Here is a 17,494-nt window from a genome sequence, read left to right on the forward strand (position 1 = left end):
ATTGTCGAGTGTACTGAGAGGAGAGCTACCCCATGTGGTCATTTGAAGGAGGGCACAGTCCCACCATGAAGCTCAGGTAAATAGCAATCGCACGCCGCCTCCAAAACTGGCGCACACCGCCGACGACCCGTCCGTAGCCCTGTCATCAGGTCTGGAGCGGCCTGCGACCCTCAATTCCGGCACTCGCATCAGTTGTACCCGCCCTGTCCTTAGTCCCGACTTTGCCACAGAGCGTCCCAGATTTCTCCCAAGCTCAACTCGGGCAACGAATACGAAGGCTCGTTGCCGCACATTCCCGTGACTTCCTGTTGTTCATTTGTACGCGTGCAGTTCTGATGCTTGCCCTCTGTGACAGCTGTCTCGATCTACCAATAGAAGGGCCATTGTTCCGGGGTTTCCCTGGCCGGACTGCGGTCGTGTCTGTATAGAGACGACAAAAATACTGGACAGCAGGAACGGACATGTCGAAAGAGGATCCTGCCGGTGGTTAGTGCGCTGCGAGCCCTTTTTGAGGTATATAAACACGACGAAGGGCGGCTGTTTCTCTACCCTCTCACAAAATCCCCAACTCGCCCCATACTCCATACCTTCTCAATCATGTGCTCTGACGAGAACGGCGCCCACCATGCGATCTACTACCTCAACGCTCAGCTCGAGGCTTTGTATAACCAGCGAAGCACTGCCTCGCTGAGCATGCTGGGTCGCGTCGCCCAGAGAGCCGTACGTCCAATGTTGTTACCGCTATCGTCCATGAATTAACAGAGGATCTCCAGAACCCAACTACGCCCTGGTGAAGTACAGCGCTGCTAGCTTGGACGGTTCCTTCGATGTCGCTTTCCACGCCACCTTCGGCAAGCCCGTCCTGGAGTTTATCTGTGGCCACAACGCCGTCCTTCACCTCACTCTGGATGAAAGTCGTTTGGTTGTAGGCGGGTGAGTTTGCATTATAGCTCAGTACATGAATCCCAGCTCATGCGGTTAGCAGTGATCGACGCCGTACCCTGGTCCTCTCCGGGTTACTTATCGCATCCCCTTCGAGAGCCGCTCTATCTATGGGAACAACCTTCTCATCAGTGAATATGAGAGCACGATCAACCTCCTGATCCTCGACTTCAAAAGTGAGTACTCATCCAATCGATTCGATTCGCTTTGCACTTGCCAACCTATGTATGTTTTCTAGACTCAGTCCTTCTTTCTACCTTCCCGCATGTTTCATTCGGGAGCGTCCAGCTCACGCGTTTCCTCGCGGGCTATCTTCAATTGCTCCAGGAAGCTGGCAACCATGTTCTCTTCTCCCCTCCCAAGTTTGGTCCCTACAGCCCGATGATGATCACCGACTACGCTCTCTTGGACCTCTCTCAGGCCTTCTTCCACAACTCCATCCGAGGAATCAGCGTCGACCAGATCAACACCTATCTTACTTCGATCTGGCTCAAGTCGTCCATGCTTTCCTACCGCGGCATCAACGGCGAGAAGGGCAACTGGCCTCTTCGACTCCTCGCGCAGTTCAACACGAGGTCGTACGGGCAAGGGACGTACGGCCGCTTCCGTATGGGACTGGAGCCTCCTACCGTTGAGATCGTTTGCGACAAGGAGCTCATCATGTACTTCAACATCGACGAACTTGATTGTTTCGATCACAATGGGTGTGTGGTTCATTAACCAGGTCCCGCTTCTATCAGGCTGACTCGTCGAACGAAGGAACATCACTCACTCTTTCAAGGGCTGGAAGGTTGCTCTAGTCGTCGATGTTTTGTACTCCGACGAAGCCGACGGTCGCGCTGTGACCCTTCGGCTCGACTTTGACAAAGGCGCGTTCTCGCCGACTGATCATATCGTGGAGTGTGACTCAATGTTCTTTGACTCACTTAGAGCCGCGCTACCATGATTTGAAGTCGCACTTCCCCGGTCTCGACGAGGATGACGCGTTCTGCGGCGAACAGACGGAACTTCTCGTGCGATTCTTCACCAAGGAGTACCTCCGCCTCCTCAAGGACGTCCACTACGACGTTCTATACACCCACGACACCCGCTGGGAGACCGTCCACAAGCCTCTTGAGCACCCCTCCGGCGGGTGGGAAGTTGGCCTTCCGGACCACTCGCGCGACTCGATCCGGCACACACACATGTACGGCTTCGACCAGGTCGCCGCGCTCTCACACGGCTCGCTCGACGCGCATTTCGCCTCCCTCCGCAAGAGCGCGCACGGTATCCTGCGCCAGTGGACGCACGACAAGTTCTTCGACGCCAAGTTCAAGCCGCTCACGGTCCGCCTTCTCAGCGACAACCGCGCGATCGTGTGGGTTCACCTCAAGGGCGGCGTCCTCACCACGCTCCGCGAATGGGTGCCGTCCCTGGAGTCCGACGCGACCGCTACTTTCGGCGAGTGGCGCCTCGCCTTCGAGGTACCACTGAAAAAGTGCTCGCAACACGAGCTGGAGGGCTTTGATTCGGTCGGATACCGGAACACCATGGCCTTCCAGAAGCACGGCGTCGTCGAAGACTGCGAGCTCTACCACATCTGTCTCGATCTCCACAGTACGTCTGAACTTCATCGGTGTCTTATGGTTCAGCCGCTCACGCTCTTTGCAGACGCCGATTACATCCACGAGTACTCGCTTTTCGCCGACCTCACCCAGGACAGGCAGGGGATCCGCCACTCCGTCCTCAAGCTCCAGGCGGCCATCCACTACGTCACTCAACACTACTTCCCGGCCCTCTGCCGGGAGGCCTACCACGTCCTCACCAGCGTCCCCGTCTGGAAGCCGAACGCGACTCTCCCCTCCTCCTACGCGCTCACCAGCGTCGACTTCCAAGTCTACTCGTCCGCGCGCGTCACGCGCAAGAACTGGGCGCACGTCTCGGTCGGACACCAGCCTGTACTCGTCGTCTTCGGCATGACCGCACACCGCCCCCGCCCGCGCACCACCTCGACTGGTCGGCATCCTGGGTGGTGCAAGCCGAGGCCGCGCGCGGCTTCTCGCACGGCACGCTGAGTATCGCGCGGCGCGTGTTCATGGACGAGCGCGTGCTCACGCTCCTTGCGCGCGTCAACGTGCTCACCACGCTCGTCCCCCAGCGCGCGGACGCGCTCGAGCAGCATGATTTCCGCGGGCTCCAGCTTGTGCCCTGGGCTCGCCACGAGCAGCGCAAGAAGTGGCCGGCCGAGTGGGTCATCCAGCCTCTGGCGACGACGGCACGCTCCAGTACCTCTGGCGGCACGACGAGCGCTGGCAGTACGATTCGCGCGGCAACGCGAACCCGACGAACACCTCGCGCGGCGTATCTTGTGAGCTCGCGCTCCGGCTCTGTTGACCCAGGATGCTAATAGGATTCCCCAGGCGTCACCCGCAACTATGTGGAGCTTCCGACCGCCGTCAGGCAAGGCGCTCTGAGCATCAGGATCGGCGGCGAGGTCGAGCTCAGTGTCTCGCTGCAGAACACGAGGACCTACACGTACGGCCCCGTCTCTCGCCCTATCTCCCCACTGTGCTCACTCCCGTCCCCTCACAGCGCCCGCGCTTCCGTCAGCTGGTCGACGCACGTCACCGTCCACACGCTCGGGAACACCATCAGGGTTGACACCGTCGGCTCGCACGACCCCGTCTTCACCCCGGCCACCTACGCGATCGGGCCCGACGTCGTCCCATTCGCCGAGCTCGCGCTGTCCGCGACGCTCGCCGACCCGGTCATGCTCCTCGTCGAGGCGTTCCCGCCCAAGGTCGACCTCGATGGGCTCGTCCGCGAGATGCGTGCGTTCGAGGGCGCGTGGCAGTACTGCTTCCCCCTCGCGGGCGCGGGCGCGTACGCGCTCGGCAGCCCGATCTTCAACGCGGACGGGGACCTGCTTTTTGAGCTCCGTCGGCACGGCGCCAGCTCGCGCGAGGGCGACGGTGGGCGGCGGCTCCGCCAGAAGCGGGCGCCGCTCGCGATCACGAACGGGAGCGCACCGGAGTGGCAGTTCGCCACGCCGCGCAACGGGGTCGAAGTCATCAACGAGAGGACGGACGGGCCCGGGGTGTACAACGGCAACGGTCAGTGCGCCGCCGTGATCGAGCTGGGAAGTGCGAGCTGACGCATGGCTTTGTAGGCAACCCGACGTTGAAGGCGACTGCTCCCGCCCCGGAGTTCTCTGGGTATGCTCCCAGCGAGCTCGGGGTGGGGGACGACTCGCAGGCTCCATCAGCGTCGCGGAGTGAGGATCTGCTGCACGCAACGTATCGATGAAAGCAGGATGCCGTTCAATAGTTATGCGAGTCTGTCTCTGAACCAGTCGTGAAGATGAGAGTTGTGTTCGTGTTGTCGTACTGTACCGCGCTCTCTGCATATCATAATCATGGATTTTGGTGGTTCACAGCGGCCCCGTTAGTTCATTCTCGTCGAACCTAGTCCCTCTCACATGAGCAACAGTGCTTACAGCCGAGCAACTGTTGAAACGGGCTGGGCCGCTCATGGGACCTCATGTATGTATGGGCCGTAGCGCACATACCTGGTGGAGGAACCACGTGGCCCTGGCCCCCAATGCGAAGTGCACACTGAGGTTCGCGGCACGGGGGCAGTTTCGACATTGAAGTAATCGAGTCTTATACGTATATTGTATCTTGGATGACCTGTCCTAGCCACTCTTGGTCCCGTGACAGTGGAAAAATGTTTCGACTTTCCAATGAATGCATTAAGGGGGAATCGAACCCCCGGCGGGTCGATGGCAACGACCCAGGTTACCACTACCCCATTAATGCGCTGTCACTGCACACATGGTGATATATCCAACGCGCAAGGATGAACGCCTTGTTCTGTTCGCTAACTTACATATGCAACCAATCCCGATCGCTTTAATCCCACTGTTTGGCCCGCCATCCAGCGAAGGGGAATGAAAAACGAATGAGAGGCGCCCGAGAAAACATCCTGTAGACCAACTCTGCGCGCCCTAGGAGCCTGCAGGGTTATGTTGAATGGGTGCTCAAGACAGTTTGAGGTCCTTCGAAACCGTTGCCTGAGTCCAGTCTGGTGCAGTTTTCCACGACATGGCGAGGAGACAGTAGAATAATCATAAAAACGTGTCCGAGCCAATTCTGATGATACACTGGGCATAGTGTGTGAGCGATGTCCTTGCGCTATCTCGTCTTTGCGGCTTTCGAACCGCCGGCTCGCCCGGACGGTTGACCATCCGCATCGAGCTTACGCTTCTTCGCGGGCCCTGCTTGCTTTGCTCCGCTGCTCGCCCGCGATTTCCCGCCGCCTCCTGGCGTCCGTCGGGGCTGCCGGAAGCGTAAGCCCACAACCCCCGTGTGGGTTTCGAGAGGACGAGACGTACCATCAAATTCTCGAGCAGCTCATCCTCATCGTCCTCCACAAGAGGCCCCTCCTCTACGTACGCTGCCTGCACCCCCGCGTCCCAGTCCCGCACGGCCCGCCGCTGCTTCACCCCCACGCTCGACACCCTCCGCCGCTTGCTCGCCGACCGCCGCTCGTCAAAGTCCGACGAGTACTCCGACCCTGACGCGGGCTCGCCGTCGTCGATGCCCTGGTCCGACTCCGACTCCTCGCGCTTCACGTCCACGACCGCCGTGACGCGCCTGATTATCTGCAGTGGTTGCACTGCGACGGCAGCCGCGGCCGCTCGTGCGGGCGCAGTCGTCTTGCGCGACGCCCCACGTGTGCCGGCCGAGGACGGGTCTTTGCGCTTCGTGCCGACCCCGCGCGGAAGCGGGGGCAACGGGGGCGGCGGGGAGTGCGCGCGCTCAACAGGGTGGGCGTTGCTCCTAGAGCTGGGCGGTGCGCGCGACTTGCGAACAGGGGCGGGGGCGGAGTCGTAGCCATCATCGACGGGGAGACGGGTGTGGGTATGGGGAGTGCCGACGCGATGTGAGTGGGAGGTCGAGGCGCGCTTTGTCCCGGAGGATGTGGAGGGCTCGCCTATGTCAGGCAAGTCGGGGTAAGGCAAGCGTGGGGTGTAGGGGGTGGTGTATGCGTGCGCGGCAGCGGCGTTCCACTAGGAGACGTTCAGGTGGACGGCGTTGATAGTTCAGAGAAAGACGCACTGCAAGCTGTCCGGCAACAATCTCCTCCAAACGAAGAGCGACTCTGGCTCGCTCGTGATCCGCCCGCCTATACTGTTCTTTCCAATTGTCGATCTCCTGCTGTGAAGAGTCTTCGAGACGTGCGACTTGTGTCTTCCATTGTTGCACTTCAGCTCGAAGTTGCGTGATGGTCTCCGCCTGATGCTTCGCCTGAGCTGCTCTCAGCACACGCACGGGTATTCAATTTCACATGAGGCACTCACTGTAAACTCTGATTTGTCCAACTACAAGGATGGTGCTCAGTGAATATCGCATTAGGCTGAGAAGGTCCCACGTACTGCAGTCCTCAATCCCTTCTCCCTGACTTCTAAGTCCTTTGCATCTAGTTGTGCTTTATGCATCGCCTTCACCGCATCATCTCGCTCCGATCTTAGGTGAAGAAGTTCTGCATTTGACTGCTCCTGAACGCCTTGTACGGCGGTGAGCTGCGAAAGTGACGTTCAACCACCCAGCATTCTGACCACAAGGAAATGATTGCAGACTCACCGCTACTGTAGCGGCCTTCGTGAGGCTCGCGAGCGCATCTGATGCGGAGGGGATGGTGGATGGTGGCATGGATCGGAGGTCCGGGAGCGAACACAGTCGGCGACGCGTTTGGCGCGGTTGTGGCGTTCGTGACGGCGCGCTTACATACTGGGAACTTGCCACGACTAGATTCATATAAATCTCCGATTACTATAGTTCAAACTCAGTTTACTCATTTGCGACGCGTCTCTCCCCGTGCTCGGGCGTTTTGCTTTATGCTTCGCGCCTTCCCCAAATACCGCGTGTCTCCAGTTCACAATCGCAAATCCTCGCACCCACCCCTCTCTGTCCGCGTGCACACTGCAAGAATGGCCGCCGCCGTTGTTCCTCGGGACGTGCGCGAGTTCCTCAATGGCTACCCTGACTCCACCGACGACTCATCCCTCAACGCCAACCTTGAGTTCTACCTTAACATGCGCAGATGCAGGCCAGATCGTCTTCTTATCGACGAGCTGCACGAGCAGTGAGTCCGAACTCCTTTGCGGTCCGTGATGCGTATGTCAATTGTGGGCTCAGGTGGAAGGAGGACTACCAGAAGCTGGAGTACTCGCATGGATATATACAATGGCTGTAGGTTTCCTGGCCTCATGTTTCTCGCAAGCTTTCAACGATTTGCTTCAGATTCCCTATCAAGGAATATGGCATGAACTTCGCATCTCAGCCTCTCCAAGAGCATGAGCTGCAGACCATGAAAGCCGATCCGGCTGTAGTAGAGCGCGTCAAGCGTTCATACAAGATCATGCTCGGCTTCTACGGCATGGAGCTGGTGTCGGAAGAAACGGGCGAAGTCCGCCGTGCGGCAAAGAATTGGCAGGAGAGGTTTCAAAACCTAATCGGTGAGTGGTTCAGTCTACCGTAGTAGTCAACTTGCTCTCAACGTTTGTAATCCTTGCAGGTGCCCCGCACAACAACTTGCGCATTTCTCGCATCCTGAAATGCTTGTCGGAGTTTAGCCTCGAACGCTGGAACGCGGGCTTCCTGTTGTTTGTACTTTCGGAACAGAGCGAGCACGGGCACCTCTCAACCCGTGTGTTGATCGACAGTATGGATAGGTGGTGGGCGAACTGTGTTCGAGATGAACACGAGCGCAAGTCGATCAACATGGCGATCAAAAAAGTCAGGGAGCGCCAGGGATATGTGTTCTCGGGAGAAGTGTACCTTCGACTGTTGCAGAAGCGGAAGGAGACGGGAAAGCTTCCCGAATTAGAGGGTGATTGAATTTGCAGACTTTACGGAGTCTAGATGACGTGACAGTATACATACCAGAGAATACGCGGGAGAGAGGCATGTATTATAGAGCAACAATTCACGACCGCCTACTCCGCGCAATCAGCCAAAGCAAAACGAGGACTTGGCTCCGACCTTACCACATAGTAGTATGGTGGCACCCACCTTATGCCATCCCATTATACATCGTCCGTGAGCGTGCTCAGTTTGGCTATAAGCACGCTCCTTCTCGCCGCTCATACATCGGGCTCAAGGATTGCAAAAGTTGCTCGAGGGTTTCAAAGGCAATACCAGACTCGAGGTCCGACTCCGAGGACTTTTCGGCGGGACTCTCAATCTAAAATGAATGAGCACTCGGCTTTCAATACTTGCAACAATCCGGGGACGTACTTGGAAACCTTTCCTGTGAGTGTTACGAGGACTGTATCACTCTCTAGTAGTAGAACACTTGAGGTCGCCTTCAGCTGTGAAGATTGGAGGATTTCGTAGGAAGTGATGCCGAAAGACTGTTCGGACAGCGCCCGCTGAAGCTCCTCCTGCATGAAGAGATGCGGTTTGGACCCTTCGGGAGCGGTCATCATAGGATGCGGAGAGTGTAGCAGATTTTGAGAGGGGAGCTACGCCATGGAACTCGACGATGGTGGATAAAAGCAAGAAGACGGGCGGGAAACGCGACGTCATGCACATGAGTGCTGGCCGGAGCGCGCGGCGCGGCCACCGCTTCGGCTTGGCCAGGGACAGCAGAACGCGTCTTCGCCGCAGTCCCTTCATCTTCCCACTCACCCTCTCCTCTCGCGTCCTCTGTTCCTCTCGTGGCCATACGCATCCTGGATCATTACAAGCAGTCTAGGCACGATAGTATTCTGGCCAGTTCGACGCATCCTTCAAGATGGACGTCGTGAAGGCGGTCGAGACGTACATAACCAAGATGGTGTCCACACCGTCGACAATGAAGGTGTTATTGCTAGATAACCATACAGTGCGTGCGCAGCGCTCTTGTGTCATCGATGTTCCTAACATGCATGGGTCACCCTCCTCCACAGACACCTATTGTCTCCCTCTCAGCCACCCAGTCCATTCTCTTGTCGCACCAGGTCTACCTCACAGACAAAATAGACAACAAGAAACGCGATCGCATGGCACACATGAAATGCGTCTGCTTCCTACAACCTAGCGAAGACAGCTTCGACGCACTGGCCGCCGAACTCCGCGAGCCCAAGTATGGGGATTACTATCTCTGTCAGTAAGCCAGCTTGTTTCCCTCCCGCGTCCATCGCTGAACACATTCGGATTGCCCGTAATGAAGACTTCAGCAACATTTTGAGCAAAACAGCAATCGAGCGATTAGCGGACGTCGATGAGTACGAGGTTGTACGCGAAATACAGGTTAGTGTCCTTCCCATCCTCTTCGCTGTCCTCTCCCCCCTCCATACGGTGGTGTGTTCGTGACAGTCTCTTCCCAAACATTCTCCCACACATGTTCCTCCGGTGTACAGAAACGTCCCTTATGCGTATTCTCAAGGAATACTTCGCAGATTACGCCCCGGTCTCCTTCTCTCTTTTCCCTCAACCACTCACCCTCTGCATCAAGACCTCTGTACGGCAACAATGCCAACACTTGGGATCCCAAAGCACTCGAGCTGGCTCTACAGGTCTTTCCGCAGTGCTATTGAGTCTGAAGAAGAAACCGGTCATTCGGTATGAGAAGTCCAGTCCTATGGCGAAGAAGCTGGGTGTCGAGATCCAGGCAGTGTCTAGACAAACCAGTGCGGAAAATGGCTGACATCCTCTACGAGTACAGCATCGAGTACAAACTGAGTCGCAGTTGTTCGACTTCCGCTTGACCCAGGTGCCTCCTCTGCTACTCATCTTGGACCGGAGAAACGACCCAGTCACACCGATGCTGTCGCAATGGACGTACCAGGCAATGGTTCACGAACTGCTCAACATTCAGAATGGTCGTGTGGACCTCAGCATTGTGCCAGATATTCGCCCAGAACTCAAGGTATTGAATATCCCCTCGTACTCGATGCGACCGTTGTCCTCACTATATGCGTAGGAAGTCACACTCACGACATCACGGACCCGTTCTTCCAGGCGCATCATCTGGCGACTTTTGGTGACCTCGGCACGGGGCTAAAGTCATACGTACAGTCGTACCAGTCACATTCATTGGCGAACAACCCGTCTTCTATCCAGTCCATCTCGGACATGAAGCGTTTCGTTGAGGAGTATCCGGAGTTCCGCAAGCTCGGTGGAAATGTCAGCAAACACGTCGCTATTGTGGGCGAGCTTAGTCGGCTGGTGGAGCGTGACAAGCTTCTGGAGCTTGGGGAGATCGAGCAAGGATTAGCGACTGGGAGCGGAGCTGATCTCCGGGTGAGTATTGCGACGGCAGCATCCATGCAACCACTGATGCGTGACTGGACAGAACGTACAAGCATTGATCACGAATCCAGCAATCCAACCATGGAATAAGCTCAGACTCGTAATTCTCTATGCGCTGCGATATCAGAAGACGCAAGCGCAGAACGTCGCATCGCTCGTTAATCTGATGCTCGAGAATGGTGTCTCAAGGGAAGATGCGAAGGTGAGATTTAATGCATCTAAACTCTAACGTCTTTGATACTTACTCGCGATCATCGCAGTTGGTGTATGTCCTGCTGAACATCGCAGGCTCGGATCAGCGACAGGAGGACCTATTTTCGGCCGAAGCACTCTTCGCTAAAGGACGGTCAGCACTGAAGGGGCTCAAAGGGGTCGAGAACGTGTATATGCAGCACACACCACACCTCTCGCAAACTCTAGAGAACCTCTTCAAAGGCCGGCTCCGTGACACCACTCATCCTTTCTTGGATGGAGCAGGTCCGAATGCCGGATTGCAGCGGTATGGCCTCTGACATGTGCAGCTCATCCGACGATTCTAAATCCATGCATCAACAGCCCCGGAGACGTCATCATCTTCATGATCGGCGGTGCCACGTACGAAGAGGCACGCGTGGTCGCCATGCTGAACCAAGAGGCATCCTCGGGTGGCCCGTCAGCTGCCGCGGGGACACGTCTCCTACTCGGTGGAACATGCGTACACAACTCTTCGAGGTAAGCTTCGTCTTCTTCCAGCATTTCTAGTCCTCCCGCGTGGACTTACATCGCACGTCCGAAGCTTCTTGGAAATGGTCCGCACGGCTGCGGTCAACTTCCCCGCCTCGGTGCATGAGCCACCTCCTGGGTCGTCCAGCAACATGCCATCACTGAACCTGAACCTCGGCGGAGTAAATGTCAGTCTTGGTGGGGCTGCTCCTGGTGTGTACCGGACAAGCGGGGAGGGTGTTAGCTTGCAGACCGAGGGCATCAAAGAGGGCGTGAGGAGTCTGCTCGGGAAGGTGAAGCAGGGAGTGGATCGCATCGCGGCTCAGCCATAGTGCGCGTGCTCGGCGGGATGTCGGCGCGCGGTATAGGGACACTGGGCGTATGGTAGCAGTCGTGTACGGTAGGACATACGGCTAATATCTGGAAGATGGTCGGACAGACCGAGGCGAGACCGTGAACGCAGCGCATGATCGCGCACGCGCGCCGACTTCCGTTCGACGACTCTGGTCATGTGGTGACACGTCACCCGTCCGGTCACCGCGTCTCACTTTCGCGCCCTGGGCCTGCTCATCAAGTACTCTGCCGTTCCCGTTACGACCACCCACACTCCGCCCACCACCCTCCGCCGCCGCCGCACGCGGGCACAGGCCTCTCACTCTCCTTCTTTCATTCCCGGCCCCGCCTCTGGTTTACCGTCCTAGGACACCGCCGCACCATGGCGAAGGGTTCCTCAGCGGCCTTAAGGGCGTCGACGCCTTCGGAAAGGTCAGTATCGTGCTTCCTTAGGGCGACTATATGCGCACCAAGGTCGGCATGCAGAGCGTTGACGCGTCGCACAGACGATGGAGGACGTCAAGGTCAAGACCGTACTGGCGCGCTATGTGAGCTTCCCACCCCATCCGAATTCCTCGCCCTTTCCTCATCTCCTGCTGTCCCTGCATCCGACAGTGACCCTCATTGCCGCGGCCATCATCTTCTCGTTCACAACCGTTGAATTCATCGATTACCGCCGCGTCGCGGTCGACACCTCCATCATCGTCGACCGGAGTCGCGGCGAGAAGCTTACGGTCAACATGAACATCACCTACCCGCGCGTGCCGTGCTACCGTGAGTCCCGTCACCTTCGTCTCTCACTCTCTTTCTTTCCCTGCGCACGGGTGTGGGTGCGGGCGGACGGATGTGGGCATGCTGCACGAAAGCCACCGATCGTCCCAACTTTGGCTTTCTACACCCATATTGCCGGCGGCGAAGAAAGTCCGCGACCCGACCCGCGAGGCCGGATCGCTAATTCTGGTCTTGTTCGCAGTCCTCAGTCTGGATGTCATGGACATCAGCGGGGAGACGCAGTCGGACGTGACGCACAACATCCTCAAGACCCGGCTGGACGAGAGGGGTGTCGCGGTGCCGAACTCGGTCATAACGGAGCTCCAGAACGACCTTGACAAGATCAACGAGCAGCGCCAGGGCGGCTACTGTGGGTCTTGCTACGGTGGTGTTGAACCTGCGAACGGATGCTGCAACAGTTGTGAGGATGTGCGGCAGGCGTACGTGAACCGGGGATGGAGCTTCAATAGGCCGGATTCTATTGAGCAGGTGCGTACCTCTCTCTGTGTACATGCTTCGTGTTGGGCGGGGTCTAATTTCAGGACTTTGATGTAGTGCGTCAAGGAGGGTTGGGCAGAAAAGCTGAAGGATCAGGCACACGAGGGATGCAACATCGCTGGCCGTGTTCGCGTGAACAAGGTCGTCGGCAACATCCACCTCTCCCCTGGTCGCTCGTTCCGCACCAGCGCGATCAACCTTTACGAACTCGTGCCGTACCTCCGTACAGACGGAAACCGACATGACTTCACGCACACGATCCACCACCTGGCGTTCGAGGGCGACGACGAGTACGACCTGAACAAGGCGAAGCTCGGCAAAAACCTCAAGGAGCGTCTAGGTATTTCAGCGAACCCATTGGATAACACACAGGGCAGGGTGCGTCGTGTCTCATTCGTGAAATGCGCACGGGAGTATTGACATCGGCACACAGACGATCAAGCAACAGTACATGTTCCAGTACTTCCTCAAGGTCGTCTCAACACAGTTCGAGACTCTCGACGGCAAGTCGGTACGTGGCTCCGTGTTTACCTCTTCTCAGAGGGCCAAACACTAGATCCTGACTATACTCGGCATTGCAGGTAAACACGCACCAATACAGTGCCACCCACTTCGAACGCGACCTCGACAAGGGTCCGTCAGATAGCACATCGGAGGGCCTCCATCTCGCGCACGGCAACGGAGGTATCCCCGGCACGTTCTTCAACTACGAAATCTCCCCCATCCTCATCCGCCACACCGAGACTCGCCAGTCTTTCGCACATTTCCTCACATCGTGAGTCGCAGCATCCTTCGTTCATCCTTCCCGCTGACCATTCATCGTTAGGACATGCGCAATCGTCGGTGGAGTGCTCACTGTGGCGTCTCTCGTGGACAGCCTCCTCTTCGCGACGCGCAAGGCGTTGAAGAAGACTGGTGGACACTCATCCCCCACCAGCGCCTACACGAACGGCAAGCTCATGTAAACACGTTATGTATCGTTGGGTTGTCTACGCACTGCACTGTTTTCTATGGCATGGCATTCGTTTCGCATCATCGTGGAGTTTTCTCGCGGCAGTATACAACAAATATCCAGGAGTCATCGCAAGACTCGTCAAATCAATGACGCTCCCATTGAAAACAATAGCTCAGCGACGAATGTGCCCTGAGAGACCCTGGTCGGTTATGTACATGCCTCAATTGGATGTTTTCTCTAAAGGCCGTTGAGAATAGTGCGGCCGCAAGCTGACGCTGCATCAATGCCGAAGATATCTACGGAAGATGACGGCGGAAAGTCCGAAGGCTCAGCGCACGGAGGGTGCATGTGGGTTGTCTTCGACTTCTTCAGTTCGTGCTGTGCTCGTCACTTAGATACGAGTGGCGTAAAACCAGTGGACCCTGCTGTTCCAATCTCCTACTTAAGTGCAACAGATAGACACGTATACGGCAAAGTTTCGACTTCCGTGGCGGTACTTGCGCTATGCGCAGGTCTGCATACGCACCCAAGATCTCCTTGTGCTCCTCCGGCCCAACCTCAGGCTTGATTGTCCGCCCCAAGTACTTCTGGACTTCGCGTATCGCAGTGGTTGTGTGCATTTGGAAGAAAGAATCTGTCATCCATCGAGGTGCCGCATGATCGATACAAATGTCTGCATTAGTTATAAAAATACAAGCACCAACAGTCCTTTCATTTCTATGGCCCCACTCACGCACCGACGGCTTGAGCCGCGCCGTCGAGCCCATTGGCGTACTGGAACTCGCCCGAGTTCTCGTACTGCGTCCCACCCGCCCACGCATCAGCACGAAGCGCTACACACAAGGACACGCACGGAGGCACGCACCTCCCACATGTCGATCGCAACCTGGCAGCTCTCGCGCACGACGCGCGGCGCGTCCGGCCGCTGCATCCACTCCTTCAGGTGCGGGAGCACGTCGGGGGTCGCGATCCCCCCGAGAGCCTCCGCGGCCTCGTGCCGGACCATGTCCGACTCGCGCGCGTCCTGGAGGACGGCGAGGAGCGCGGGGACCGAGTGGGTCGACAGCAGCTGCCCGAACACGAACGCGATCTCGTGCCTGCGACGCACCCACGGACGCGCAAAGGGAACGGGGGTGGGGGGCACGTCAACGCGCTGGAGACCACCGGACCCAGGGGAGGGAGGAAAGAAGAAGAAAAAGACGCACTTGAACAGCGCGCTGTCGTCCGCGAACCCGGACGCGAGCGCGTCGACCGCGGCGGGCGTGCCGATGTTGCGCAGCGCGAACATGGCGCGGTAGCGCTCGAACAGCGGCGCCGCGGCGTCGTTCAGCGCGGCGCGCAGGGCCGCGATGTGCTCCGCCGCCGCGTCCGCGGGCGCGGCCTTGCCCGCGAGCAGGCGCGACGTCGGCGGGGCCGGGTCGATCGAGGTGTACGCCCTGCCGTGCGCCGGCGGGGGTGAGGGAGGTGCGTGGAGGGAGAGATGGGGGGAGGAACGACGCACTGCTGCGCGGCGGCCGCGGTGGTCTGCTGGTGCTGCTCGCCCTCGGGGGAGTGGTCCCAGGCGATCTTGGCGAGCGCGATCTCGCAGGTCTCGCGCACGCAGCGTTCGGGGTCGTGCAGGTACCGCTCGAGCACGCCCGTGGACGACGCCGCGGAGATCGCGCCTAGGGCTTCAGCGGCCTGTGGAGGTGCGGGTTCGGAACGTCGCATGCAATGCGAGGAGAAGAGGGAGACGTGACTTACGAACCTCGTGGCGGACCATGGGATCCTCGCGCTCGTTTGAAAGCACGGACTCGAGCACGGGGAGCGCGGTAGTGTTCTTCATTTGTCCCAGGCAGTACGCGAGCTCATGTTTGAGGAGTGCACTCTCGTCCGCGAAACCTGCCAGATGAGACGCTTCAGATATGTCCGTTCGAGAAGCATGAGTGAACACACCTTTGGAGATGATACGTACTGCGTCCTCGTTCTTGAGCGCTTTGAGGGTGAAGAGCGCACGGAAGCGGTTGTGGAGGGGCACGTCTCCAGAGGCGTTAAGGAGTGCGGCCTCGAGCGCAGAGAGCGTGGACGGGTCGGCTTCAGCCACCATGGGGACGGAGGTGAAGGAAGGGGAGGGAGGAGAGATTATAGATTAGATCAAGAGAGACGCGGTGCTTATGAGGGAAATTTTGAAAGATTAGATCCAGAGCGGCCTCGATCGGGGCGGGCGCTTCTTCGCGCTCGTCCTCCGCAAAACAGTCGCCTGTTTGGGCCTGACTTGATCTCTTCCTCACCTTCCTTTACGCCCCCCTCACATCCCATATTGGCCCATTATGCCAAGGTCAAAACGCTCTAAGATCGGTGAGCGGACTCAAAGTGTGGGCAAGAGTCAAGATGGCTCACAGAGTACACAGTATCTTTGACGAAGGTCGCGAAGAAGGGGAGGGAACACAAAAACGCGCTTCTGCAAGAGGTACGCACAGATAATCACGTTAGTTCCTCCCATCTTTAACAGCGTCAGGTGCAAGAAAATGCCGATAAATGGCAGTATTGCTGGCTCTTCGAGGTCGGCAACATGCGGAATTCGCATCTGAAGACGGTGCGCAAACTCTGGAAAGAGTACGTCCCTTCGCCCGTCCCACCCCCACCCCATCTCCTCACACCGTCCACGCCCTCCTCTCCTGCCCCGTTTCCCCCCGCACAACCTCTTGCCCAGCTCCGCGCGGATATTCTTCGGTCGCGGAGCCGTCATGGCCATCGCCCTGGGCACCACCCCCGCGTCCGAGCACCGCCCCGGCTCTCCAAGCTCGCCGCGCACATCAAAGGCCAGGTCGGGCTCCTCTTCACGGACTCGCCCCCCGCCGAGGTGCGCGCGTGGTTCGCGGACTTCCGGCAGGCGGACTTCGCGCGCGCGGGGAACGTCGCCGCCCGCACCGTCGTTCTCCCCGCCGGGCCCGTCCTGCAGCGGCACGCGGACCCGCCGGAGCCGTTCCCGCACAGCGAGGAGCCGCAGCTGCGGCGGCTCGGGCTGCGCACGCGCATGGAGCGCGGCGTGCCGACGCTCGACGTGCCGCACACGGTGTGCGAGGCGGGGAAGACGCTCGCGGCGGAGCAGACGCAGCTGCTGAAGCTCGTCGGGGAGCGCCTCGTCACGTTCCGCGTCGGGCTGAGGATGTGGTGGGCGGCGGAGACGGGCGAGGTGACGGAGGAGGCGCAGGAGCCCGAGGAGGCGGACGCGGAGGCGGTGGAGGGCGAGGACGGGGACGGGGACGGGGACGGGGACGAGGAGATGAGCGAGTGATCGTACGCGTACGATTGTTTCTTTTTTGCCGTCTTGCGATGTGTATTGCTTCTGCTCCGTCTCCATGCATCTTGACAGGCGCGTCAGTGCTCGATCGCAAGCATCCCACACTTTTCTTGGAGAACTTCTGCTCGTACGTCGCTTCGGTGAGTGGCACATATGTACAACTCAGAGGTTGCGAGCATGTCGCCAGACTGCTGTCATTCAGAATCTGGGCAACAGGAACCTCTGAAATAAGTCAGCACAAGTTGTACACGTGAGGGTGGGATGACCCATCTGCCTTGAGTACGACTTCCCGCGCCAGTGCCTTGGTCATGACGGGTGTCCCCGACCTGTTGAGATCGAAGCTCTCCGATTCCGTGAACTCATGCAACGCTGGCAGTTGGGGATGTACAACACGGATTGCCCATCTGACGAAGCCTGTCCCATCTCAAAATACAAAACCCCCACATCGCCGTGCGCCGCACGAGGATCCCAGAAAGCTCGACCCCTCGCCATTGAAGTTCGTATAACGTGACCTCATCTCACGCAATCACGCAACCCTCTCGCGAAACGGCGTCACTGGGAGCACCCGCAAACAGCCATAAGTAGCTCACTCTGCGCCCCTCCTCAGCCCGACCATCGTCGTGAGCGAACGCCGTCGGTCCGCCTTGCCTTTCCCCCCCGCTGCCGACAGAAAGCCGAAGAGACCCTTGAAGAAGAAATGGAAACCGCACCACCCCCCACCCCGCGCGACGT

At 58.3% G+C, this 17,494-nt stretch overlaps 6 protein-coding genes and 1 non-coding gene across 7 annotated transcripts; 4 read left to right on the forward strand and 3 right to left on the reverse strand.

The window, feature by feature from the left end:
• Positions 1-597: 597 nt before the first annotated feature.
• Positions 598-4,199, forward strand: BXZ73DRAFT_101162 (uncharacterized protein; the record flags this gene model as incomplete). The annotated part of the gene is made up of 13 exons (XM_048014809.1): positions 598-720; positions 797-933; positions 1,042-1,118; positions 1,181-1,646; positions 1,702-1,837; positions 1,896-2,538; positions 2,593-2,937; positions 2,961-3,172; positions 3,208-3,289; positions 3,342-3,456; positions 3,514-4,034; positions 4,091-4,136; positions 4,187-4,199. 13 exons carry the CDS (start codon positions 598-600, stop codon positions 4,197-4,199), a joined length of 2,916 nt encoding a protein of 971 aa, XP_047878211.1.
• A 469-nt stretch (positions 4,200-4,668) lies between these two features.
• On the reverse strand, positions 4,669-4,739 carry BXZ73DRAFT_t96. Its single transcript has one exon. It is a non-coding gene; the product is annotated as a tRNA-Gly (tRNA).
• Positions 4,740-5,114: 375 nt separating this feature from the next.
• BXZ73DRAFT_77362 (uncharacterized protein) lies at positions 5,115-6,635 on the reverse strand (the record flags this gene model as incomplete). The annotated part of the gene is made up of 6 exons (XM_048022652.1): positions 5,115-5,258; positions 5,315-5,992; positions 6,042-6,230; positions 6,284-6,304; positions 6,359-6,505; positions 6,567-6,635. The coding sequence occupies 6 exons, from the start codon at positions 6,633-6,635 to the stop codon at positions 5,115-5,117; spliced, it is 1,248 nt and encodes a 415-aa protein (XP_047878212.1).
• A 278-nt stretch (positions 6,636-6,913) lies between these two features.
• On the forward strand, positions 6,914-7,823 carry BXZ73DRAFT_46444 (opioid growth factor receptor conserved region-domain-containing protein; the record flags this gene model as incomplete). Its single annotated transcript, XM_048019694.1, has 4 exons — positions 6,914-7,068; positions 7,122-7,175; positions 7,227-7,441; positions 7,501-7,823. The coding sequence occupies 4 exons, from the start codon at positions 6,914-6,916 to the stop codon at positions 7,821-7,823; spliced, it is 747 nt and encodes a 248-aa protein (XP_047878213.1).
• Positions 7,824-8,721: 898 nt separating this feature from the next.
• On the forward strand, positions 8,722-13,489 carry BXZ73DRAFT_89840 (Sec1-like protein; the record flags this gene model as incomplete). Its single annotated transcript, XM_048025406.1, has 18 exons — positions 8,722-8,811; positions 8,876-9,071; positions 9,139-9,218; positions 9,368-9,484; positions 9,514-9,579; positions 9,634-9,854; positions 9,896-10,211; positions 10,264-10,422; positions 10,481-10,719; positions 10,776-10,931; positions 10,996-11,135; positions 11,786-11,803; positions 11,871-12,029; positions 12,229-12,515; positions 12,582-12,902; positions 12,958-13,035; positions 13,106-13,299; positions 13,351-13,489. The coding sequence occupies 18 exons, from the start codon at positions 8,722-8,724 to the stop codon at positions 13,487-13,489; spliced, it is 2,976 nt and encodes a 991-aa protein (XP_047878214.1).
• Positions 13,490-14,208: 719 nt separating this feature from the next.
• BXZ73DRAFT_77365 (ARM repeat-containing protein) lies at positions 14,209-15,565 on the reverse strand (the record flags this gene model as incomplete). Its single annotated transcript, XM_048022653.1, has 6 exons — positions 14,209-14,277; positions 14,345-14,576; positions 14,685-14,915; positions 14,981-15,159; positions 15,227-15,360; positions 15,415-15,565. The coding sequence occupies 6 exons, from the start codon at positions 15,563-15,565 to the stop codon at positions 14,209-14,211; spliced, it is 996 nt and encodes a 331-aa protein (XP_047878215.1).
• A 223-nt stretch (positions 15,566-15,788) lies between these two features.
• On the forward strand, positions 15,789-16,756 carry BXZ73DRAFT_89842 (uncharacterized protein; the record flags this gene model as incomplete). Its single annotated transcript, XM_048025407.1, has 5 exons — positions 15,789-15,816; positions 15,870-15,928; positions 15,977-16,074; positions 16,172-16,202; positions 16,262-16,756. The coding sequence occupies 5 exons, from the start codon at positions 15,789-15,791 to the stop codon at positions 16,754-16,756; spliced, it is 711 nt and encodes a 236-aa protein (XP_047878216.1).
• Positions 16,757-17,494: the final 738 nt, after the last annotated feature.

Source organism: Epithele typhae, assembly GCF_022376455.1.
Source record: "Epithele typhae strain CBS 203.58 chromosome Unknown BXZ73scaffold_22, whole genome shotgun sequence".
In the NCBI taxonomy this organism is placed as follows: Eukaryota; Fungi; Basidiomycota; class Agaricomycetes; order Polyporales; family Epitheliaceae; genus Epithele; species Epithele typhae.